Source organism: Ciconia boyciana, chromosome 9 (assembly GCF_034638445.1).
Source record: "Ciconia boyciana chromosome 9, ASM3463844v1, whole genome shotgun sequence".
NCBI classification, from domain to species: domain Eukaryota; kingdom Metazoa; phylum Chordata; class Aves; order Ciconiiformes; family Ciconiidae; genus Ciconia; species Ciconia boyciana.
This window is the reverse complement of record NC_132942.1, coordinates 35,005,142-35,030,488: the sequence shown is the minus strand read 5'-3', so window position 1 is coordinate 35,030,488 and position 25,347 is coordinate 35,005,142. Positions and strand designations below refer to the sequence as shown.

Here is a 25,347-nt window from a genome sequence, read left to right as displayed (position 1 = left end):
AATACTGTTGTCCCCTTCTTAAAACTGTTCAGGTCATCTTAATGCTGCTGTAAGCATCAGTACTGCTTCTTTTCGTTCTGTTACCAAATAATGTGGGAGCTGTGGGACATGCTGCACACATTCCAGAGCTTGTTGTTGTGCTTTTATGTGTGGGACATAAAATATTGCTCATTTTCCCCCCAGTATAGGCATTTTTCCAAAGTAAAAGTAGAACATCTGCTACTGACAGGGTCACTATGTAACTTTCTCAGGTAAGCATGAATTGAGACCAGTGTTTGAGTGGAACACTGTTACTATATAGTGACCTAGAAATTACATTTACCCTCTTAACTACTGTAATTCTTTTTGTGACTTTTTCTGGGAGGAGAGCTTTCTAATGAGTATTTGTCAGCATTTGTGTTATGCTACAAGAAATTTTTCAGGGATTTCAGTGTATAAACATTTCCTTTGTTACAGTTTTTTCTGTACTAGTATAGAGCCCTTCTCTCCAAGGAAGAATTTTATTTGCAGAAAGAAATAAAGCAAAGGTTACCAATTGCAAGTTTTCTGTGTTTTTGGTTTTTTTTTTTTTTTTTGGATAGCTCTTTATAGTATCTCTTAAATGTCTAATACTAATCAAGGCACTGCCTCTTGAGGTAGAATTTATAGAACACCTAAAAGAACTTTTCATCTTTTGGGAATGCCTGTCGTGGGAATAGCTGATCAGGAGCAGTGAGACTATATATTTGAAGTAGATGAAATAGGTAGTTCAGAGCTTGGCTTTTATTAGGAAGAACCATGAGAGTTTCCTCAGTACTTTATTTCTGATTTCATAAGTCCGGTGGTGTGTATGTTGCTCATAGTTATTCTGCTTCTGCATAATCTGTGTCTAGCACTGGGAAATCCAGTGTCATACACCCAGCATCCTGTGTACAGCATCTTGCATGTGGACTCTACCGTTCTGTCCCTCTGCTAGCCATGGCTTCAGTTACAGCCCTGCTTACCTTTTCCAGTCAAATCAGTTTGAGTCTTCATCTTCAGTTCAATTTCTTTTAAATTCTGTTATTTTCTCAAAATCCATCTAGCTCTGGACTGTATCAGAAGGAGCAAGGAGTCTGAGTTTGCGTATATGCAGGTACTTTGTTTTTCAAAGGATAAAACAGAAATCCAGGGAAATGTGGAAAGGGAGTAATGTTAAGGTAATCAGAACGTTGCTGGAGGCTTCCTGTGATACCAGTGAGCCCATTAGTACTGTTTTGTTTTAAATCTAGCTCGATGCCTTTTAATCTTATTGTTTGAGATAGTTAAATTCCTTTTGGATATATAGGTGATTGCATTTTTTTGGACAAAGTCAGGAACATCTGCTGGTGTCTTGTAAAGCCTCCTGTGTTGTTCTTTCTAGCAGTTCTCGACACCCTCTTGTTTGGTTAATGCTTTGCCATCTGTTAACTTGATGATATTGTAATGAGGAGGGAGTTTACTGGGGCATCTCTGACAGCGTTAAAACACTGCTTTTGTATCCCTTTCCCTCCTCCAGTTCTATGTGCTTTGCTGATGTATTTCTTCTGTTCATCTGGTTTAATTTTTGCCAAGGTTCTTGTTCTTTGTGTGCAGTCTCACTGAAACTTTTACTCTGCTTTAAGCTCATTCTAGCAAGGCCTGAGAAATAAATTGTTGACTGAAGACTCTGCTTGTCCAGTTTACTCCTTGTGCATGTGTTTCCTCTCAAGTAAGTGAGGAAAAATGGGGCATAACTCGTGCAATGACTTGCTGGCAGTAAACATGTGCAGGCCGCAATGCCATGTACAGGCACTATGTGCAGGCTAATGTAGGCATTTACTTTGCTTAGTAGAGATTATTTGCTCAAGACAATGAATTTGCCATAAAGTGGTGTTTTATATCTGTTACTCTGAATGTGAAAGTTAGAGTGGAATGGAGGAAGCAATACTGTTGTATCTCCCTTAAAGCAGAAAGCTTTACTGTGAAGTTTGCTGTTTTTAGCTTTTCTGTCTCACTGCATCAAGAATCTTCCTCTTCTGATTTAGTGATATGAGCTTGGACAGTTTTTCATGCCTTTTAGTCAAGAATACTTGTAGGACCTTTTAAGAGAGCGCTGTACCCTGAACGTTATTGTGTAGAAACCCTTTTGCTTTAGACTTTGCCATGAATAGTGTCTTTGATATTTGTCTATTTTGTTATTGTTCCAACTATGTTACTTTTAATTACTGTTTGTAAAAGCATCACTTTCTGGTAACTGCCAGAAGCTGTGGATCTGAAAGACAATAAGTAGTGGACAAGACTTGTGGATCTGTATTTTAATTGCAGGAGATAGTCTTTAGTATGGCATGTCTTGCTTTGTGTCAGTACTTGCTGTCTTCCTCCCTGACATACTGAGAGATCCTCAAAATGGCTGTTACCTTTCATTTTCAAGAGATTCCTATTGATACTTTTAAAAAATACATTAAATGAATGCTGATGGTTTTTTGGCTAAAGCCAGATTCAGTGCTTAGAAATTGCAGGTGATTCTCATTATTTGGCCCTAATATACGTTCATTGATAGCACGTGTGGTCAGACAGCCTGGAATACTGCTTTGCTGTCTGTGCCATGTGGTATTAACTTAGTATTTCCTTTTGCAGGAGAACAGTTACCTCACATTGGAGCTTATGTTAAGATACACCTACTGCTTCCTTTTATGTGTAACAGTGCACTGCAGTAAGGCACCCTTCTTTCAGAATAGCTTCAAAACACAAACAAGGCCAGATGTGAAGACTTAAGGGATTCTGTAAAACCATTCAAATCTTAATATTAAAGGTTTGTTATAAATTGTGTAGGTGTAAAGCAACAGAAATGAAGAACTGTTTTTTGTAATGTATAAGTGAACATAAAACCTGTAATACTTATAAGCGTGCTGATGATTCTCATGCGTCTGCCTATTCTGACAAACTGATCACAAGGGAACTTAGCTAACAGGGAGCTCTGAATGATCCCAGGTGGATGACAGGACAAGCTTAAGGCAAAGAATTAGTACAACACGAAAGAGAAAGCAAAACTGGCAGTTACAATTCAAACAGCTTCTGCTAGTAGATGGAAATGGTGCAGCTGCCATTTCTTCATTGTTATTAAGGTAAATGTTCAATAAAGTATTTCATTCTATATTTGAGAGAAACAAAAAACATGTGAAGCATCACAAATTGATGTTGATGAACTAGTTTATATTCCAGCAGTAAACCTAGAGAAAGTTAAGTAGCTCTTAAAGGTCATGTTTTTATCCAAATATTTTAAAAGAGCTGACCAAGGGCTTCTCCAGGCTGCTGTAAGAATTTGAGTAGGGAAGAGAGAGAGGGTGCTGTTAGCAAAATCTAACAGCAGGACATGTAACAATATCAGATGTCTGAAAATCAAAGCATCTAAAAATCAAACTAAAAATTAAATACATGTGCCTATTTTGATCTCTCCTGGCTTTTACAATCTATGAATCACTTGCAGATGTTAGGAAATGTAAAGGTATGTAAAAGTAGCACTGATGTTAAGACAGCCCTATGGAGGGACATTGCAATTCAGTGGACTCTTTCTTAGACTGAATGTCTGTTAGTGGACTGGTGCAGAACTGGCTGATGCAATGAACGATGTGGCTTCTTGGTGTTAACAGGGTGCAGAAAGCTAAAGCTTTTTGATTAATCTGTGGGGAGGGAGGAATCATATGCAACTTTTAGAGGAGATGATGGAGTCCACTTGCCATGCTTCAGGAAGCTTGAGACCTCCTACCGTTGGCTTGCTTTGCTAAAGGTGCTCAGGTCATTTCTGAGGTGTATGCATACATATCTATTTGAGTGTGTGTCTGTGATTGTGTAGTAACAAAATGTAGAACGTGTAGAAAATGTTTTGAAATTAGTCCCAACTGGGATTTCTCAAATTTTTGTAATGAACATACCATTAAGGATATTTTTTTTCCAACAGGAATAGTTTTACATTCTAGGCTATGCAGTAAGATAAATAATCTTGAATTAGGAACTCCAACTGAAATGCTGAAGAAAAGCTAAATTGGACTACTTCAGGAAAAGCTGAATTCCATTTTAGAGATGATCCACTATAAAAACTAAAAACTGAAAATCTGTCCTAGAAGCATTAAAAAAATGCAAATACAAAGCAACCAGTAAAAAAAAGTTGTTATATATATTGAAGATTGTCTGGAAGAATGTTTAGATGCAAATGAAAACTTATACGTATGAATGTTTATCAGCAATTAGGTTGCAAATATATTAGCAGTTGACTTAGATGCATTTCTTTCAGGAATAGCTATCAGCTGTTATAAATTCTGTTCACAGTTTTTCTTTGGCATTTGTGATTTAGATCCATCTCATTTGTACCTCTCTTCTGAATGCAGTTCTGAAAGCTAGAACATTCTTTTATCATGTTGGTATTACGAGGCTTTTGCTCCAGAGTCCTTTAGAATACAAAGAAATGTTGCTTAATGGCATTCTTACGGTAATGTCAAATTTGTACAAGTCTCTTAAGATTTGACGTTATGAATTCTTGTGCAATGTAATGAACAACAGCTTTAAAATTGTTTTAGACAATGAGACCAAGTTTTTATTGGGTTTAAAGTGGAAACACAACATGGTTAATAAAATATTGCAAAAAGATTGAGGTTTTATTTTTGTTCAACTATATAAAAGCTTCAAAATATATTTTTTGATGTATTTATAGATAGGCTGTCAGAGCTGTTCATCTTACTGATGGATAAACAGAGGAGTCAGTATTCCATTCCTGTTCAAAGGATCGCATAAAGTGGAGCCAATCGTAATACTGTGGTCTGTCAAAGTTGGTGGCAGAATCCACACTGGCGTTATTAGCTTGTGATTTGGTGAAGCATTTTGGTTTTTAAACATGCCATCACGTACCACTGTGAATTTAGTTAAACCAAATTGAAAGGTTTATTCTAAACTTGGAAGTTTTCACTAAGCTGATCAACTGACTGGGATTCCTGGTTACTAGTTTTTAATATTACACTCCCTTACTCTTTTGTTGGTGGTTTTCGTGTTTGATCAATGTATAAGAGAAGTGAGGTATAGCTAACGTGGGGTAGTACTTTACTGTCTGACTTCACATTTCACACTGTATTTTTATAGTGAAAGTATTGCTGCTGCTGCTCCTCTTCTTTTTCCCATTGCTACCTCAGTAGAATTTTGTTTATAATAAAGTTGTCACTTGTTATGATTAAAAGGTGAATCTTCAATATTTGGTGCTTTAATAAAACCTTAGCTGTTAAAATGAGTCAGTACATCAGAATTTGAATCTTCTCTTAAAAATGTAGCTTCACATCTTTAGGCAATCTTCAGTGTTTCCCAATTGCTATGAAAATCTTGAGAGTCAAAAACCAAGTAGGTGAACTAGATTGGGTGGAAAAGCATGGAAGAGGAAAGAGTTATGTAGGAACCATCAATGGAATGTAAACAGCTTTGATATTTAACCTGAAATAACTCAAGCTTTTTCACTGGACTGGAAATTGTGATGAATTCTAAGTGGTGAACTAGAGACAGTCTCTTGTTTAAGGGATCCTTTGGTGACAAAAAATGGGGACTGTATTCTTGTAAATAAATAGAAGTGCTGGACTCTTACATTTTCTTTCTAATGGCCATATAAACTATGAGATGCCAGATTTTTGCCTAGCCACTTTGGCATGCATACTTGGGCATGATGCAGTTCCAGGAGTTTGGAGTTGCTTATTTTCATTATAAGATAAAATGATGACTCCTACTATTCTGGAAGCTAACTATTGACATTTCTAACAAACACTGGTATTTGCTTGGCTGGAGTTACAAAACTATAGGGAAAGGGTATTGAGCCTTTTTAGGGCTGAAGTACATGATTCTCTGTAGGTTTTTGCTAATTTATGTTGCCAGGGAATCTAAAAATTTTTGCCCATTCCTCCCCGCCCCCTCCCCCAAAGGCCTGTAAAAATTAGGCCATTGCTTCTGTTCACATCTGTTTACAAATGGTGGGGGGGTTGTTTTTTTGTTTTGTTTTGTTTTTTTTTAATAGGTAAGCAGAGACATGACTCAATAATATCTGGGATCATACCTACCACTTGGGTAATCCTTCTAATTAACTTATGACTTGCTGTGGGTTTTTTTGCATGTAGTCTCTGCAGTGATTAATCAGAATTTTGAAACTGGCAGCCCATAGCAGCATTACAAAAGACAAAGCCAAACCTAAAAATTGTAACCAATTAATTTATTCTACCTACCTGAGAGTCATTTGTAGAGAGAAGTACTCCTCATCTCTGTGAAGTATCAGATGTGCTTGAAATTATCATAACTGAATGTAACTTCTAGTTTTCATGATGCCAGTGAGCATTCCGTGGAAGGTACCATTCCCTGTGACAGTGATGGTCAGTGCTAGACTTTAGCCTGTTTTGCATTTAAATTGGACAAAAATGAATACTGAGCCCTGTCTCTGCTAAGGAACTCTGTACTGGTACTTTTTTTACAGTAACTACAATGTCAGTGCATAATAATCTTTCATAGATTTCCGCTAAACTGGGCAAAAAAAATGAAGAGACTGGAGAGAATATGGAAAGGTCTCAGTGAGGATCATCTTTTCTCCTCTTTCTCTGTGAGCTTTTGTTTTGCCTTCTATACTGCTTTTCTATATGTGACAGCACAATTTTTCTGCTTTAATTACTGGCACTTCCATGTGCACTTTTTCCTTCCACTGGTATGGTTCTACAATAGGGTAGGTCTTTGCAAAAATCTTCCCAGTGGGAGAGGTGGCTTCATCACTGAAGCATCATGGCTCCCGTGGGATGGGTAGGGAATGGTAGTTTGTGGGAAGTGTATGTGAATTTATTTTACCATCTAGTCAGAGGTGCTAAATGGCTGAAGAAAAGAAGTGAGGCAGAGCCTTGAGCGCTTCAGAGAGGAGCTGAGAAGTCTGGCTCTCTACTTTGTACTAAAAGTCTTGCTGACTTCTGAGCAAGGTAGCAAGAATAAGACCAGCAAGGAGGTACACATCTGGGAAATGTGGCAGCTTGTCATTAGGTGGGATGGAGTCGAAAGTATCTGGAAGATGACTTAGTTTAATAGCTGAGAGAGAGGACAGAGGATTGTGGGAAGCTGCTGTTTTCTTTCTCTCAAAGTAGAGAAAAAATCCTCAGCCTTGAAAGGATGATGAGCTGCTTTTGTTCCTCAAAAGAGTGATAAGAAGAGATGTTGAGGGGACATAAGAAGAGATGTTGGAGGGATGACAGCTGGAATGGAATCAGTAATGGATTAATATTAACCATAACCAAATAATTAAATTAGCAGCAGTGTGCTGTAGACCACACAACTATAGGAGGCAACTAACAACAAGAAGTTGTAAAACAGTTTGTGAGAAGACAGAAGTTTTCTTATTGGCATGTTGGAAAATGAGACCTACTCTTATTTAAACTGCATTAAATGAAGTGAATAAAATCCAGCATGTTTGTGGGCATACTTTTAAGAAATATTTACTTTACAAGAAACAGTTCTTGGATTCAAACAATGCAGCTCATTGTAAATGGTGCTTTGGAGGTATTGCTCTAAAGAGCATATATTACCATAAATTACTGTTGGCCATAAATTAGCTGGTTTTACAGTTGGGATTCTTCTGATACCAGATGAATTGGTTGAAACTGTAGAAGAGAACAAAATGGAAAGTGCTAAATCTGTTTGTGATGTTTCTGGAATATTTAAAGTACTTGAATGTGCGAGGAATGAAGGAGGGGAAAAGCAGATGCCTGCAGGAGAAACAGAGTGTGCAAAAGTTGGAGGTAAGGGAACTATAAAATACAGGGTATAGAAAGATAAGAGGATATAGTGATTTTTTTTTTTTAATTATATGTGAAATTAGTCAGGGAGAGAAGATAAATGATAATTGCTTTTGAAATCTCCAACAGTGATGGGAAGAGTCCACAAAAGGAGCATTGCAAAAGGGAACATATAATGAGATATTTTTGTGTTACTTTTGGAGTAGTGCTTTCACAGATAAATAAATTTTTAAAAATCTCTGATTTACTACTTGAGAACACCGTAAAAATTTTCATGTTGTCATTCATGTCTCAGCCCAGTACTGTTTGGAGCATAAAGGAATGTAAAATGAAAAACGAGTGCACAAGATTGAAAAAATGACGTAAATCAGAGCTCTAGCCACCTGGTACTGCAGGCAGCTATGGCACATGCCTTTGTTATGGAGCACCTCCTAAAGATGCTGGGCTGTTTGTCCCGCCACTTCTGCTGCTCGTCACTGCAAGGGTTAGAAATGTTCTTTGGTCTCCAGCCTAATTTATTCTTTCCCTGGTTGGTCTTGTGCTCTTGTAGTCTAACACTTAATAGCTGAAGGTTCAGACACCTCTTGCTCTCCTGCTGTCTCAGGAAGCAAAATGCACAGGATCCACCAAACTCCAGCTCTTCCAACCATTTTTTTTTTTCCTTCTATTTTCTTTACTCTGTGGAATGATGTAAGCTGGGTGGGGTTTTTTTCTTTTTTTCTTTTAAGATTACATTTTCAGAATTACACTGATTATATTTATTTCAGTTTGGGGGGGGATAGAGATTGTAGCCAGAGACTAAAGTCTCATGAATAACTGGCTGCTACCATAAAGTGAAGGAATGAGCAATGGTACAGTCACTGGTATGGGGGCCAGTGGGGGAGCCCTGGAGCGTGGATCCATGCCGGCATCTTCCCCGACTGACTGCAAGTAAATCTTTCACAGGACTCCCCCATTCTTCTTGCATTTAGAAAAAAGCCTCTGGTTGGGTATCAGGGGAGGAGACAGCAGAAGTGATTTAATTTTGGACATGGACATGTGAAGTTGCACATCCTTTTGGGCTAGAGGATTGGATCTCTGGTGTCCTGAGGAACAGAGGTCGCAGAGCCCATGTCTTCATAGCCCTCAGTCCGCTTCAGGCTCACATCAGAGGGGTTACCAGGCTAGAAAATAATGTTTTGTTCATTCTTTGAGTATAACACAGGACAAACCAGTCTTTTGCTGTTTCCACATCCTTCCAACGTCTGGTGAGTTGGAAAGTTTTATACAAATGGCATGGCAAAAATCTTTAACAAAACTGTCTTGTGTAGAGTGAATGGGAGAAAAACCCCTTTAATTCAGGAGGAGACCATGAAATCTAAGTATCAAGGATGGACTGGATTAAAGCATGCTGATTTTTGTAGCTGTGGCAACTTTCTGTGTAATCTCCTGTTTTGAGAAATAGAGTCAAGGATAAGATTATTAAAACATTCATCGTATCTGATTCTATTGTTGTGATAGTAGAGGACATTATTTCTTTGTCTGTGGCCTTATTAAATGTAACAGTAAAGCTAAAACCGAATGTTTCTTCTGTTGTTTTCCAAAGGATTCATCCCCCTGAATTCTTCAAGAAAAAATATGCTGTGGATGAAGTCCACTATGTGAATGAGGTGAGTTGTCTGTGTCTCTGAATATTTTTCTGTGAATACAAAATCAATATGTGACAATGGTTTTGCTTAATTTTAGTCCTCTGCTTACTGGATGTCTCCTGACTTGGTGGGACCTTTTCCCCCCCACCAGTTACTGGAAAGTGTCCTTCATTCTTAAAGCACTTGTAATTTATTATTTTTTTTTAAAAAAGACTGCCATTTTGAGCTGAACACTAATGTCCTAATCCAAAGACAGTCTCATAAACATGTTCTGTGCATCATGAGACCTGTCAGTCTGTGTCTTTATCCAACAGAAACATGTTGCTAAATACTTTTTTTTTTTTTTTGCAATGCCTGGGAGATTTGAGGAGATTTCTGTCAAGGAGGTTGCATGTCCTAGCTCTGAGTTGGGAGCCTACATTTATTTTACGCCTCCAAAGAGCTGTGAGGAAAGGCTGCCTGCCTTACGCTTAGTTTATGTTGAATCTTTCTAATATTTGAATAAGAAAATATTCATATTTTTAAATGCAAGTGTGACTTGCTTAGTTAGGTTTCTCATTTCATTTCTGAGCAGATGTTTGTATACTTATGCACCTGGCCAGTTATCTTTTCTTTAGTAGGAAGGCTCAGCAGGATGAAGGCAGTATTCCTGCCAAGCTTGGTGGGTGATTTTCATGGAGAGCAGCTTGAAAAGGAAGACTCTGATACTTCCGTCTCTGCAGAGCACTAACTCTGACTCACTAGACCAAAAATTTTGCTCTCATCAGCTGTGAGGATGTTTCATTTCATTTTCATAATGAGTCCAGCTATGAAGTGAAGTTTGATCCTGTATTTCAGTAGCTGGGGGTGGAGGAAGCTGTGGAGAGGTTGCTTTTTGATGTGTGTGAGTTGGAGTCATGTAGACTGCAGGCGCTCCGATGCTCATCTGTCAGATGGTGAAAATTGCTAGTGGAAAATACATGTTTTATTTTTAAAAATCACATTTATTTTAGGTCACCTTAGTTGTTTTGGGTCACTTTCCATCAGCAAACGCCTTTATTGCAGTTCTGTTCTCTGCTTCCTTACTGCTTAAAAAACTCCTTGATGGGAAAAAGACCTCTTTATGTGGACCAGTAAATTGTCCCAACATAAAGGCTGTTTTCCACTTGGACTACATGGAGTGAAGGTAGAAGCTGTTGAAGCTTGCAATGAAACTGTTCATCTTTCAAAGGTTTTGTCTATAACTTTTGCCTGGTTTGCCAAGAAATTGGTTTTCCACCATCAGGACACTAGGGGCCTTATTTACAGGATAGTTTTATGTCAACAAATGACCCACCTGTGTGAGTGTGTAATCCTGGTATTTCATGGTGAGAAAAAAAATGTGGAATTGGTATTTTTATACCTCACTGCCATATGCTTTCTTTTGTTAATATTATTAGCGTGCTATTAGGCTGGTTTAAAGTTGGTAGAATCCATGCTCCGTGGAATTATGTCATCTGTTCCTTGCCTCAAGGAATGTGTAATTCAGTGTCCACCTTTCTGCAGCTGCTCTGAAAGCCCAGCTGTCTAGGATCCCAATGATTTTGTTCTCAGTTTGTAAATGTTTGAAAGATACTGAAGGAGCCTAATAGAAGTATTAGTCAGTGAAAGATAACCCAGTGAGAATAACAGTAAACATTCATTACTAAGTATTTAGCACATTGTAACATAATAATAATAATGCATATGTATTTTACATGCAGTAGTGCATTGAGGATACAGAGTACCCTGTTATTCTTTATTTCTGTGTGACTTTACAGCTTTTTGGCTTGTATTTCCTCTGTCTTCCAAATGATGACAATAGGCTTAAGTTATAGTTGGTATTTATGTCTTTAAAGAACACCACCAACTTAAGCACTGCATTTCTGTCTAAATATTTTGTGATCTACTGGCTCCTGTTGCAAGTGTCAGGTAATACTACAAAATCTGAAAGATATCAGAGGAACATTTTTTGTCTTTGCAGCTTGTTTACTTTGTGTACAGCAAATGTTGATGAAATTGGTATCAATGTGATTATAAGGAAGAAAAAAAGAAAAATAACAGCAATCTACAACTTCTTTTTAGATATCCAGTGTCTTGGCTTCGAAGAAACCTGCTGTGCTCCTTACTTTGGTGAGTCATATTATTCTGAAGAATAACTACCCATTTTCTTCAATAAGGAGATCAGTTTATTCAGTGTTTCTTTGCACTGTCATTCCCTATCTTTTCCTCCCCATCTTTGCCAAATTTGAAACTACCTGTGTATAGTCATCTAATCTTCTGGCTCCTCCATGATCTCAAGATTTGTAACATCTGGCCTTCCAGTCTATATTCTCTCTGCCAAAAACTTTATCTGTTTTCCGGTAAAAAAGGACAAGCCTATCTAATGTTGACCATGCTATCCTCCAGCCTATGTACAATGACTCCAAACTCAATTTTTCTCTTCTACTGCTCTGGTCATGTCATGAGCACGTTTGGGCCTTTCTGTGGGAATCCCGCAAGGATTCAGGGAATACTTTTTCTGCACTGAGTGGTGGAGTGAGTGGGAGGAGGGAGTGATGTCACATGCCTGCCAAATGTTATGAATGGTGCTTGCTTATGTCTCTGGAAGAAGGATGAATGAATAGATGTAAAGCCTGCAAGTGTCATCATCTCCATCACCTCTTCCCCAGCTTCTTTCCTTGACAGATGTGTTATAAACCTTTCACTATTAAGAGTATCTGATTTCTTGTCTCCAATCTGTATTAAGAAATGATTTGCTGACTCTGAGCTTTCCCTTACAGCAAATGCAGTAGCAGCTCCTGGATTTCTTGTTTTCCCATGATAGTTGCCAGACAGAAGTCTTACAAAAAATCCTTTAAGCAGTCACATAGCATGAGATCTGATTTCTTTATCCATTAAGAACAGAGGCCCTAAACAGTTTTCAGTCTTTCTTCCACTTATATTTGTATACACACACACATATAAAAGATGACCCGATAGCGCTTTTCATGTTCTTTAAGAGTAATGAGTGGGAAAGGGAATATTTGACCATCTTGTGCTTCTTACTGTTCATTTCTGCACATCAAGCTGTTGATTAGTTGTCACTCTGTGAGCATCCTGTTGTAATTGGGAATTTTCACCTAATGCGTGGCTGAGAGGATAGAGCTGTGATGCTTTCACATTCCTCCCACTGCCATGAAGAAGTATACAGAGAAGGGAATAGCACTTCTCTTTCTGCTGGCTGAATGGAAACTTGGTCCTCTCCTCCTGTGGTCTCATTGCAGGTACAGAACTGTGGTGGTGCTCCACAGGGTTTCCCAGGCACATGTCAGAAGTGTTAATCTGCTGTGTAGCAGCCAAATTATTCTTGCTTATGCTACTTGCTTGAATGGAAAGCTGTAGGGGAGTGGCACGCAAATTTAAATAGTAAGCATTGCCAAGGCAGTGCATAATAATTTATTTTTAAATGAAATTAATTTAGAAGAAACCTTGCCTGTTTGTTGTTCCCTTGCCCTTTATTATTATATAGGTCTCCTAGCTCCCTCTGAAGACATAAGAGAATTAGAAATCAAAGCTCGCCATTTTCCTAAGCAGCACAGCCTACCTTGAGTTCTACACTGGTCTCTTATGAAACTAGTAATTTCTTATATTGGTCTGCATTTGAACAAACAGTCTGGGTTTTTTTATTTATAGTGATTCAAGTAAACTTATGTATAAGTTTTCCCAAAGACTTACTGCAGTCACGTTCTCCCTGTGATTTAAATTTTAAATACTTGTGTTTGGCTCAGAATCATGGTCCTTTTAATCTTTTTCCTCCCAGCGCGGTGTTAATACTGATAGCGGAAATGTCTCCAAAGAAGCTTCATTTGAGGGAATCAGCCAGTAAGTGACAAGGCTTTTTTATACATTAATTGTTGTATGGTTATGTTGAATTCATTTTATATTTCACATTAAATGATATTTTTCCTAATGACAGGATGTTGAATGGCAGATCAAATGTATCGGTATTTCTTTGGAAATGTTTGACATGTTTCTAATGACTTTAAATACAATGGTGGTTATTTTTGGAAATCTCTTTTGCATCTGAGGTCATCCAGTGTTTCTCTTTCTCTGTGTTTGCTTCAAGTATCTAAAACCAAACAGACCCATCCCCTTACCTCCATTTCCACTTTTGGGATTGGAATATTTGGTTTTCAGATTTCAGAAAAAGGAATCTTTTAAGCGTAGCTTCTTTTAGTGACTTCCTTGTACAGTATTAAGGTAGATATTAGGGATTCTGGTATGCACAATCTTCTGAAAAGATGTTGCATTACAGGTGTAAAATAAAAGATCACCTTTCTGCCTAGATGCGATCTTTTAGTGTCCCTTGATGTTGTCTTTTTATGAAGTTTGTGGGGTGAAAATGTCCTCCTGCATGCAGTATTTTGAAAACACAGTAAATAAAAATACATCACAGCCTGCTCTGGGATGTGAGGATGATGGCCTCAATTTTGAATGAAATACAACTGTCTACTCTGTTATGATATCCTAAAATGAGATCATTTTACATTTTAGCTCAAGTGTATGGCAAAAAAGAAACAAAGCCTCCTGTTAAAAAGCCTGTTAAAATAAACACTCATGCTGAGATGTTGAGTGGATGGCCTTTTTTTTATGATCCTTGACTCCCAGTCATCCCGCTGTATTTTTCTCCATCCACCTCTGTCAACAGCATATTAATTATGCAGTGGTGATCGTAATGCACAGAATTTGCTGCAAGTCTGGGCACTCATTTGTGTCGTCTGAGAGCATGCTTCATGCTGGGATCATCTTTTTTTTGCGTCATGTGAACTGAAATCTGGAATCTGATTCCATAATTACTTTGTTCTTCCCTCTATAACGTAAATGGAAACTTAATGATTCTGTCAGGGATATCGGGGACCAAGGTGGCAGACATTTAGACATCATCTGCTGCCCAGTGAGTTAAATATAGACTATTCCAGAATATAAGCAAGCCATTTTTAATGAATATTTGGTGTCCTCTGTGCTGTTACAGCAGTATGATGTTCTGTTGCTTTGACCAAGTAGATACTCAGTTATCTTATGCTCTCCAGGTACAGGTGGACTCCAAAATCTGTGTGGAGTGATACCTCCAGTGTTATCTGAGACACCTCCACACAAAATAGAAACAGTTATTAACTCCAGCAGTAATTCGTTACAGGAATGATGTACAAAGGTCTGTTTGAAGTACCAAAAAGCCCCCCCCCCCCCCGAATTTCACTAAATACTAGAGTTTAATTAGTAATGCATTCTATTACTAGTCAACATTAAGGTAGGAAGCCACTCCATTTAGCACTTAATTTGAGATTTTAATAGCATGTCTCCTGCAACACTTAAAGGGATTAATGATATTTTATCACTGGCTTCCCAGTTACATGCTGTCGGTGTGCTCCGGGAGGAGTGCTTCTCCATTCTTTAGCGGCAATTTCCAGCTGTTTAGCAGATACTTCTCTTTTGAGACCCGGGATATGCTCATCCCTGTCCACCCCTAGACACCAAGCTGTTCATTTTACTGCCTCTGACAGATCTGGTCGGTGTCTTCCCCGACCGTGCTCGCAGTACGGAAGAGCACGCATTGATTTTGTTGTTGGATGTGCTGAAGATCCACTCCCCTCTTCTGGCAGATACTGTGCCCTCAAACTACTTGTCACTCCAGCCTTCCCTTGATCTCCTGAACTTCTGCTTCTGTCTTCTCTGGGGCTGTCATGTCTGTTGAGAGAGCGTGCTTGGTCTGCATGCCGGTGGTAGGCATGCGGAGAGCGAATGCTGCTAATTGAGGGTGTAGAAGAGGAGGAGAGCTTGCTTTTAAACTCTGCTCTCAGATTTTTGTAACTGCGTATAAATCAGCCCATTCTGTATTTATTTTCGACACAGACCCAAACCAATTTCAGCATTCCTGCTTTCCTGCTTCTCCACCTCTCCTGTATCAAATGTTTCCTTTATAGAAACACATATATTTCGGCTGTATTGATTTCTTCCAAGAGGGATAAAACCATGGAGTTGGTACCAAGCAATGCATTTCTTCAAACCACCCTCCCTCCTGTCTGCCCGTGGCTGCACCTTGTTGGCTGTCTCCTCTGTCCTCCGCTCGGCTGGGCACTGCCCTAGCTATGATGCTATATTTTATTCCTGGGTTCTTGTTTGTTTCCATTTTCTGGCTACCTGGGCAAGATGTATGTGCTTGCTACGGCCCTTTTGTGTTTCTCCTGCTCCCATTTGTCTCTTTTTCTCCTAGACTGACTGTGCCCTGGTGCGGTTCTCTTTTTTTTTTTTTTTTTTTTTTTTTTTGGCAGCGATGGATAATAATAGAAATAATGTATCATTTCCTGAAAAAGCTGAATCTGGCTCTCTTTGCAGGCTGTTCACCTGCTCCTGTCAGAAGCTGTCTTTTTCTGGCCCTAATGATGTTGCTTCCCTGCCTTACTTTTTGAACCTTTTGAACTCCTGGAACATAATTACCTGAACTATTTGACTAATTTTTCCACTGTAATAAATAGCAATTTGAGACAAAATGACTGCTGTGGTCATGGGCTATTTCTATGCTCACCCTGAAGATCACCCCTAAGTTATTTTTGTCCTGCTAGAAATGATCAAACTTGATTTTATGCTGATAATAGAGCCCATAATAGTGAATCATATAATAGTTTCCATTAGTTTACGTATAGCGCTCTCATATAGCAGAGTATGTTGTACTAAAAAAAGCTTGTATATTGCTGCAATCTGTAAAAATGGAGAATGGCTGTACTTGAGAAGTCTCCCTGCTCAGCGGTGGGTAGTACCATGGTTCAGTGGAGGGAGCAGTCTGGGACAGGGACTTAGGAGACCTGGACCATTTACTAGTGTTGATCCTGGTAACTCCCCTCAAGTCAGCTTTGTTTACAGCTGTTATGAGTCCTATAGAAATGACCTGCTCTCACTTGCTTCAGATGGCTTAAGTGTAGAAGGCAGATTTCTAAAGTAGTTCTAATGCATTGTTTTCTAGAAATATGTATTTCTGTTTGCTAATAAAGGCTAGTTCTGGTTTGTTTGGTGTTTTTTTTCCTAATTCATGGACCCAATTTTCAGACCGGAAAATGTGCAGGAATTTTTAAAATCTCATCATGTAACCATTAGGTAGCACTTGAGAAAATGCTTTGAGATGATGTGATGCACCATACAGAAAATTGATTTTGGACCTGTATGGATAAACAGTAGTGTGCCACATACTTTAAAACTGTTGAATAAATCTTTGCTGGCTGTGTTTGGGGCTTTTTTTCATCCTCAGAATTGATTGATGTAAATGATAGACAGTTGAAACAGTTGCACCTAATGTTTAAAGTTTTTCAGTGAATTCCTTTGCCTCAGAACTGCACTTGTTGGGTATGACAGTGAAGACCATCTAAATGGCCTCTTCCCTATTGCGTAGTGAAGTCAATCATTAGGGTGAAACTCCATGTTGAAGAAGAGTAGAAAATTCTATCATTGTGTATGAATATGTTTTAGATTTTTATCGCCATATACATACAACATGTATTCGTTAAACTGACAGAAAAGGGCCTCATTATACAGTGTTATTACATAGGAGGTGTGGATTTCTAGGTTTTTTTTTTTTTAAATAATGAAATTGTCTTGCATGTTAAAGGACAACTGAGTATGAAATCAGTTTGGACATGCCTTTCAGTGTAGTATTTCTTAGTTCTGTGTTGATTAAATGGGAGCATTAACACGTTACAGATTGCAACTGTAGCAAAATACCAATTTGTTTTCTTCCTCAAGACCACATATCTCATCATCTAAGTATTGTCAATTTGCAGATGGCAGGAAAACGTAGAATTGGATTGCTCTACATGATCCTCTTAACATTAGGGCAGAACATGGTTTTTAACAGTAAGTTGTTTATTGTCTAGCAGGGTAAAAACTTTGCCGGATGGACAAGGTAGGGTTATTTTATGTAGGACTTTGTGCACAAATTATGTGAATTATTTGTTTTGAACACTATTTATGTTCTCCTGTTAGTGATGACAAGCTCTTCCCCTTAAGCTTGTTATTTAACCAGTAACTTTTAGGATGTGGTTTGTTTAGCTACCTTGTTGGTAACTAAAGTGAAGCATAATTTGAGTCATTAGCTTTAGAAGTCCAGCAATTGTAAACAGGTGGCCTTGTAGCCCCTTGCAAAGGACCCACAGCTGTCATGAGCTAAGTGGAGTTGAGAGAGTTCAATCCTTAATCGTTGGCTTCCTTGAAAAAACAATGTACAATAGATCGGATTCTCTTCCAAATCTGAATTGATGCTGTGTCCTGGAGGTCTAAGATCTTGTTTTATACTTGACATTATATCAGAAAGTCTGTCTTTCAGGTGAAAGATACAACTGCTGTTCTGCTGATGACCACCTGCCACTTTTCCACCCGCCCAGCACCCCCTTGTTTTAACCTTACTGCCTTTCTGTATCTTTAATTAGCTTCCTCAGTTGACAGCAACTAGAATTTTAAGAATCTGCCACATAGTAGGTGGTCCCAGCCAGTAAGTAAAACTTGCATTTCTGGCAACAAAAAGGCAGTTCAAGCAGAGAGCCTTTTGGGCTGGGATAGGTAAAAACCAGGGACTGCAACAGAGATGGTACATCTCTCAGCTGAAATTTCTTTTCTAAAAGAGCATTATTTGAACTATTATCAGCCTGTGCTGGTGTACAATTCCCCCCGTCGTGTCCCCCCCCCCTTTTTTTTTTTTTAATAGATAGATGCTCAGATGAGATGCAGTCTTCTGTTGTGAGGTTCAGAGTTTAACTGTTTGGCTCGTTTGATTTGCTTTTGGTTTCATCCGTTTGTGCTTGTTAAAGTGCGCGTGTCAGGTTCTTGACAGAAGAGAGGTGAATTTTCAGAGTCTTAAGTCAGCTGCCTTCTCTACCTGCCCTTCCTTGCCCTTTGTTTGCTTCTGTTACTTCATGATAACCATAGTTTATACTTGTCCTATTTGCATAGAGCTGGTGTTGGAGCTTGCTGCAGTGTCTCTTTACGCTTGCCTTCATTGATCTGTTTTCTGTCTGACATACTGATGACAATTATTGAAAGTCCTCGTATCCGTTGTTACATCTGCAGCTTAATTCTTCTGTGTCTTGGTTTTCTGTGGTGGTGTCAGTTGGTATGCTTTCCAGCCAAATAGGGAGTTCAGGCTTTTGGCTTTTTAATAATTTTTATAGATTGATTTTACTATATCATTTGTATATTTTCTTCTGTGTAAATTTGCGTTTAACTGGCTCCTCTGTTCCAGAATTATGCCTGCGTTGGCCTACATAGGTAATAGTTGTTGGGATGGTGAAGATTAAATTGAAAAAGTGCCCTTTTTCTCTGGTTTTACAAGACTTTCTTGCTTCCAAGTATCAACTTTATTCTATAATGATGCAGTGTTCTGTGACTTGTGGCTTTTTGTATTGTTGCTTTTCCAGTGGTTTCTAATTAATACCCATAATACTGAATACCATGCAGCTTGTCCTTGTTGAATGTTGTGATAAGTTGTTGTTTTCTGTCTTGGAGTAGGAATACAAAGCTGTTAACCTTCACCTTGTTAGGATTTTATAAGTTTATGGGCATATGTTCTTGAAAAAGAGAAGCATAGGGTTTTTTTTTTTTTTCTGCTATCTTAGGATGCAAGAAGACCCTGGTACAATCAGAATTGACTTCCAAATAATTTTTTTAATTGGATTTGCACTTTAGTTCGTCCCTTCTGAGGTATAAAGAATGGTTAATAACCTGGAATAGATTTAATTTTTCCTTCAGAAATGTGGGAAAATGAATTGTTGCCTTACAACATTCTTCTGAAGATCTGTTGGGAGCCTTGGAGCATTTTCATTCTCTTAAATGCTGTAACTGAAAAGCCAACAGTCCTGAGTCAGACAAAAATATCATTGATGCAGAACACTCCTTAGGCATTTAAATTGTAAGCAAAAAACCCCTTGAACAATGCTTGAAAATCCATTTATGTTCCACTTAATTACTCAGTTTCTTACTCTATTGGCCACTGTAATGTTATTGTTTAGAGAGCCTCAAAATAGTTCCAAGAATACATGAATTGCTAATGTAGAAAATAAACAGAAAAATAGTTAAGTGCTTGAGGCCAAGGTGAGATTGAAGCTTTTGCTTTGCCTCTTCTCTAGATTGGAAAAGACAAGGAGAGGTTGTTTTCCTTTTCACAGTCCTCTGAGCAAGCTTGTTTATCACATGCCACATTCTGTGCACACAAAAATTGGAAGGTGTAAAACAAAGGGTGAAATTAGCAATTCACTGTGTTTTAATTTCATCGAAGGGCATTTGAGGAGCAAAAATCACAGAACAATTTTGGTTGGAATCTGGAGGTCTATCTGGTCCAACCCACACTCATAGCAGTGAATTGATAACTTAACATTTTATCTTTGTCAAAATAAGTTTTCTAAATACGTCTTGAACATACTGTTATGCTGGTTTCTGCACATTCTTAAAATTATGTATCTGATTTAGTCTCATGTATTTCAAAATTAAATACCTACACAGTGAAGATGAGTGTGTGCATTCTCCTCACTGGGATCTATACTAATATATACTGAATTCCAGTACAATATTTGCCTTTGCAGGTTTTCACATCCTTGGAGAAGACACATTAAAAAAAAAAAAAAGTAAATATGCAGTCTCAGCTGTTGTGTGTTTGGCTGGTTTTGTAACATTTGTATGTTTTGGGGTTTTTTTGTAGATTTAATGTGAACAACAAAATCCTTCATCCTGAAATTGCAGAATGGTGAGTAGCATAAAATCTTCAAGTACTGTTGAATGTGCTTATATTCTGTACCATTGCTTCAGAGAGACTCCCTCAGCAGAAGCCTCCTAGTTTACTGTATGAGTTTTAATTTTAAGCTGATTTCATGTTGTGGGGTGGAAATAATGTACAAAAGTAAAAACAGGGCTAGGTAACAGCATTGAAGTGTCAAGAATTTATGTAACATTTCTTAAGCCTTGTGTTTGGATATACATTTTTATAGAATGTGTTTGGAGTTAAGTCACATTTGTGTAAATGTGAATTTGGATGTATAGGAAAGGAACTGAGGATAATTCATATTCTAGCAACGAAAATCAAAGGTAGATGAAAACTGTGCCTGAACAGGTAATATTTAATAAGGTGTTATTACTTCTCTAGGATTTATTTTAACAGCATTAATTTTGTTGAATTATTATTCATCTAACTATACTTTGTAATTCTAGGGGAATTCTGCTGTAGCCTATCTAGAATAGAAAAAAATTAGAGAGTGTGACTAAGTGTATTAGCAGCTTGCAAAGCTACTGCATTTTACCAGTTTTCCTCTTTTGGTCAGCATTGCTGACTTTGTCCTCAGGATTGCTCCATAACTAGGGCTTTTTAGTTTTCCATTTAGGAAATTAACTGAAGAAACAACATAGTGGATTTTTGTTAATGAATTAGGTTTTTATCTAAGCTTTTTGAGTGTATTAATCAGAAATGAGGAAGCAAATCCTTAGTTAAGACAGATAAGCTCAGAATCTTAAAATACAAACAGAAAAGTGTACGCTCTGACTACCACTGATGTAGCTGATTGTATTATATACTACTACATGTTATTCTTTTTAATGTTTATTATTAGCATATATGCTGAGAACAATCTTCTGCTGTCTTAATCTACATCTAGTTGCCAGCTTGGAAGCTGGGGAGATGTTTTTTGATCATCAATGAGATTTCAGAATGTGTAGAATTTTAATAGGTCACATTTCTGTTGTTACAGCCATTTTTCATTGCTTGGCATGACATAAAAAAAGTTGTAAAAGGAAAGTGGGAAACTTTGCTTAGACATTTTTGTGTCACTGAGTCATGGGTGGACCTGGAAATGTATAGTAGCGGGACTCATGGCTTGCAAATCCTGCTGATAAGTGCAAGGGGGAATGTGAGTACTTTGTAACACAGAAAATTGCTCAGGGTACCAATTTTTAAATCTTGCCTATTCTGTCCTTCTAGAATTTGGACACTTCCTTTTCCAAAACAAAGAAGTTACCTTATAGAACTGATTTCTGAATTTAAGAGTTGGTCAGCCTTTGAGGTGTAGAGTTCTAATATAGACAGAACACGAGTTCAGAAATTAAGGTGTAGGGATGTACCAATTAAACACAATTAGGAAAACATGGTAGAGAAGGAGCTTAGCAAAACCTGTTTTCTTTTAGAAATATCATTAGGGTTTAATTAGTCAAGCTCCTATTGTTACAGGTATTGATAGGAAGAGCTAGAAATGTTAGCACATGCTCTGAGATCCCTGATGCCGTGTTATATTGCTTACAAAAATAATAGAAAGGGTAAGTTAAGTTAGAAGTTCTTCATAAAGCCTTACTTTCCTGCAGAGGTGGCTGCTGCTGAGTTCTAGTTGGTTGGTTTGGTGTTGGGTGTGGGGGTTTTTTTTGTTGCCGTTTAAGACATTGGGAACTTTCAGCCTCTGACACTTCATTATCATGTGCCCAGCAGCCAGAAGAGGATTCTCTAAGTGATCTGAGAAACTGTTTAAAGAGCAGAGGAGGGAGCTACATCTTTAACTTGACAGTGCCATTTTTGTGCTCCTCTTGTTTGCCCACCTTTTTGTACTCTTGTTAGCAGACAAAGACAAGGGGCAAGAAAGAGGACCTGAAAAGGGGCCTGGTCTAACTTCCAAGCTTTGATCTGTAGATACAGCAGTGCTACAGGGAGAGAGATGGCAATTTTAGCTGCAGAAGGCTTTGGATTATGGCTACAAGCTTACTCCCAAGTTAGCTTTCATTCTGGTTCCAGCCACCTTAACAAGGTGTCACCTGATAAGCTTTTCTCCTCTGTGGCTTGGGTTAATGGGGGGTTAAATCTTCTTCAGGAAGCTCAGGGATGGACAAACATGAGGTCTGTGCCCTGAGGTTGTACTGAGATAGATGGAGCATTGAGGCAGTAGAAAGGCAGCAATTGGAGCTGTTCATTTTGGTGTAGAGAGAATCTCTTCTGTGAATTGCAACTGCCAGCCCAGAATTCTGATTTTGTCTCCCTGCGATCTCATGGGGTAGAGATGCTTGGTATGCACCTTCCCTCCACCTGGCTTTCAAGGAAAGGGAATTCTAAGTGAAACCAAAGTTCAGATTTGCATTCAAAAGTGTTTTAAAAGGTTTTATTGAGTTTGGTGGCTTTCATTTTAAGTCAGAAGTATGTTAAAGACCATTGTTAGGATTTAAGTGTCTGGTGAAATCGATACATGAATGACAGGCTATGTGTATTAAAATTTCCTAAAGTAGAAATTTCCTTGGAATGTCAAGTTATTGCCCAAGAAACCTTCTTTGGAAAGCAATAACATTTTTAGAATTTAGAATATTTTTCTTTTAGGAAGATGAATTTTTTGGGGGTTATATTCTAGAGTAGGAAATTGCTTAATTTGAATCATATGCTTGCATGGATGCATATAATTTCAAATTCAGCAAGCTCTGAACTATTCTGTTTTACATGATACTTGTCAGAAAAACTCCGATCTATACCATGCTGTCAAAACTGCCAGCAAGAGGTGAAATGGCTGAGGTTTCTGAACCAGCTGGGGAGAACTGTGAGCTATAAAAGGCAACTCTAGTATTATACGGTCTTCTAATAAAATACAGATAAAATGGCTTAATACTTACAAGGGGCAAAGCGTTTGTGATTAAGGATCTGTTGCCTCCCTTGCTTACACATCCTTTTTCAATATCTCAAGATTTTCTGACTTGCTATGAAACTTAAGGATAAAACATAAAAGAATTTGACCTTACACTGGATTTCAGCAGCTTGCAGATGGGTGTTTTCACTTTTTTTTAAATTGAGTGAATGTGTTTTCAGACACATTTAGACACTTTTATTTTAAATTTCAGAGCTCTCATTTCAAATTTGTTATTGAATCTATACGCTAAGTATTGATTTCACTGTTTTGAACGGAAGATGTCATCTCACAGAAGACAAACCCCAAACTTGTCCAAATTATCTCCCTAGTAATCAGAAGGAAATTTTTCTACACTAGCACTTATCAAAATGGCCTTTTGTTACTTTAGTATAACAATGTCTACCATAATCGTGGTGATACTAGAAAATAAACATTTAGCAATGTATAGCTCATTTTGTGCCTGTATATGCTGTATTTTCCTGTAATGTCAATGAAAATGGGATTTAATATTTATGTGTGGAAGATTTCATCTATTCTGTATTTTGCATTACTTTGATGGAAAGCTATAATTGTTTCTTCGGAGAAAGTGATCTGTATGTTAATGTCTTAAAGCTGGGCATACATTTTTTTGTGTTTTCAGAGATTTTTTTATTTATATTGTAAACCTCTTAACATCTTTTGGAACTGTTTCAAGATGAACTCCCATGTTTGGTGTTCATGCAACTATCTTTCAGAATTGTACTGTAATGCTTCTCCTTTGCATATGTGCATTACTATGTTTACTGGCTTTGATACTAATTTAGTTAGTGAGTTTTTATGCGAAAGCTTGCAGAAGAGCATAAATGTATCAACCATAGTAGAGAAATTTCTATAAATAAAATGTGGAAAGGTAACAGCAGAAGTGAAAAAGGGTGAAGACAAGGCAGGACTGTGGAGTCTGTCTATGTGGGCAGCATCTGTACTTACTAGGTGGTCTGTAAACGTAATGTTTCCAGAAGGACAAGGAGGAGTGGACGTACCTAGATGTTTTCCACGCATGTCACAGAAAGCAGCCATTAAGGTTGCATGCATGTACTAAACCCAACAAAATAAGACAGCTGATAAACACTGAGCTGGTAACTGGGAACAAATACTTCTGGCGGCATGATCGGGAATGGTGAACGCGCATAGAGAAGCAAACGTTTGTGTATCTTTGAGGAAAGCACTGGTTTAGGAAAATGTAGTTGAGTTATGCAAGTTTCAGTCTCATATTTGCCTCAAATTCTGTGTGCTCTTAACCAGTTGATTAATAGAAAATAGGTTGTACATTAAATTTGGTATCTAGCCACTTAAAATGCCCAAACTTAATTTCAGGACTGAAATGATACTTGTTTGTATTAAAACTTCTCTCTTCTGTTGAATGACTGACATGCATGAAAAGACCACCTGCTCATATGGCAAGTGCAAATAAGAGCACAAAGTGTATGTGAAAGAGGAGAGTGAGGAAGAAGAAATGCTTTCACACTGGTAAAATGGAAAAAAAAAGAAAAAAAAAAAAAGAAAAAAAAAAAGAATTAAAAGTTACAGGTCAGTCCTGACAGTAGGAGACTTGTGCTTCTGTTTTAACTTGATTTCATTGAGTGGCTTGCCTTTTAATCTGAGAACAGCGTTACGTGCTGAATCTGTACATTTTTGCAATTGCATTAGCTGGAGCCTGGAAATGATTTGTTCCCATTAAAGTATTAATGAATGTATGCAGAGTGTATAACTGGTCCAAGAGCTGTTTTTAATAGAACATAGAAGTTTGCGTTTGTGAACAAAAGTGGGACTTTCTTCCTAGCCTTATCTTGGAAGTGGGGGGAAAACATAATGAAAACTGTGGACCACTCATCACCTGCAAGATTGCCCTACAGTGCTAACCACAGTGCTTGACTAGCAATGCTTTAAACCTGGCTTGGGAGAGTGTCGCTTTTTATGCCATCAAACCAGTGAGACAGTGGTGAAGTGCATGCCCTTCTCCTACCCAAATATGCTGGTGGGAACTCCATCAACAGTACCACTGCAGACAGCGTAGGAGCCCAGTGACTTTTTCTTTTCAGTATCTAGTGGAGGGTGAAGTTGATCCATGTTCCTTGCACAACTGTACATTCTCCCTCTCTTCCTTACTAACGGTTGGGTCGTGGTTTTTGTTGGTCTCAGAATGACTAAATATTTTCTGTAAAATGTTTCTGTGCTTGACCTTGTGTAAATGAAGGTGATGCATTGCATAAAAAGTCTGTCTGAGGCTGAGCATGAATTTGTATATGCAAAAAGATA

General features: G+C 38.0%; 1 protein-coding gene across 1 annotated transcript in view; it reads left to right on the top strand.

Moving 5' to 3' along the window:
• Positions 1 to 25,347, top strand: part of PEPD (peptidase D) — a 145,300-nt gene that overhangs the window by 14,086 nt on the left and 105,867 nt on the right. The window contains exons 4-7 of the mRNA XM_072873170.1: positions 9,355 to 9,418; positions 11,480 to 11,527; positions 13,197 to 13,258; positions 20,112 to 20,156. Of these exons, the coding sequence (XP_072729271.1) occupies positions 9,355 to 9,418; positions 11,480 to 11,527; positions 13,197 to 13,258; positions 20,112 to 20,156 (219 nt within the window). The remainder of the gene's footprint in view (positions 1 to 9,354; positions 9,419 to 11,479; positions 11,528 to 13,196; positions 13,259 to 20,111; positions 20,157 to 25,347) is intronic.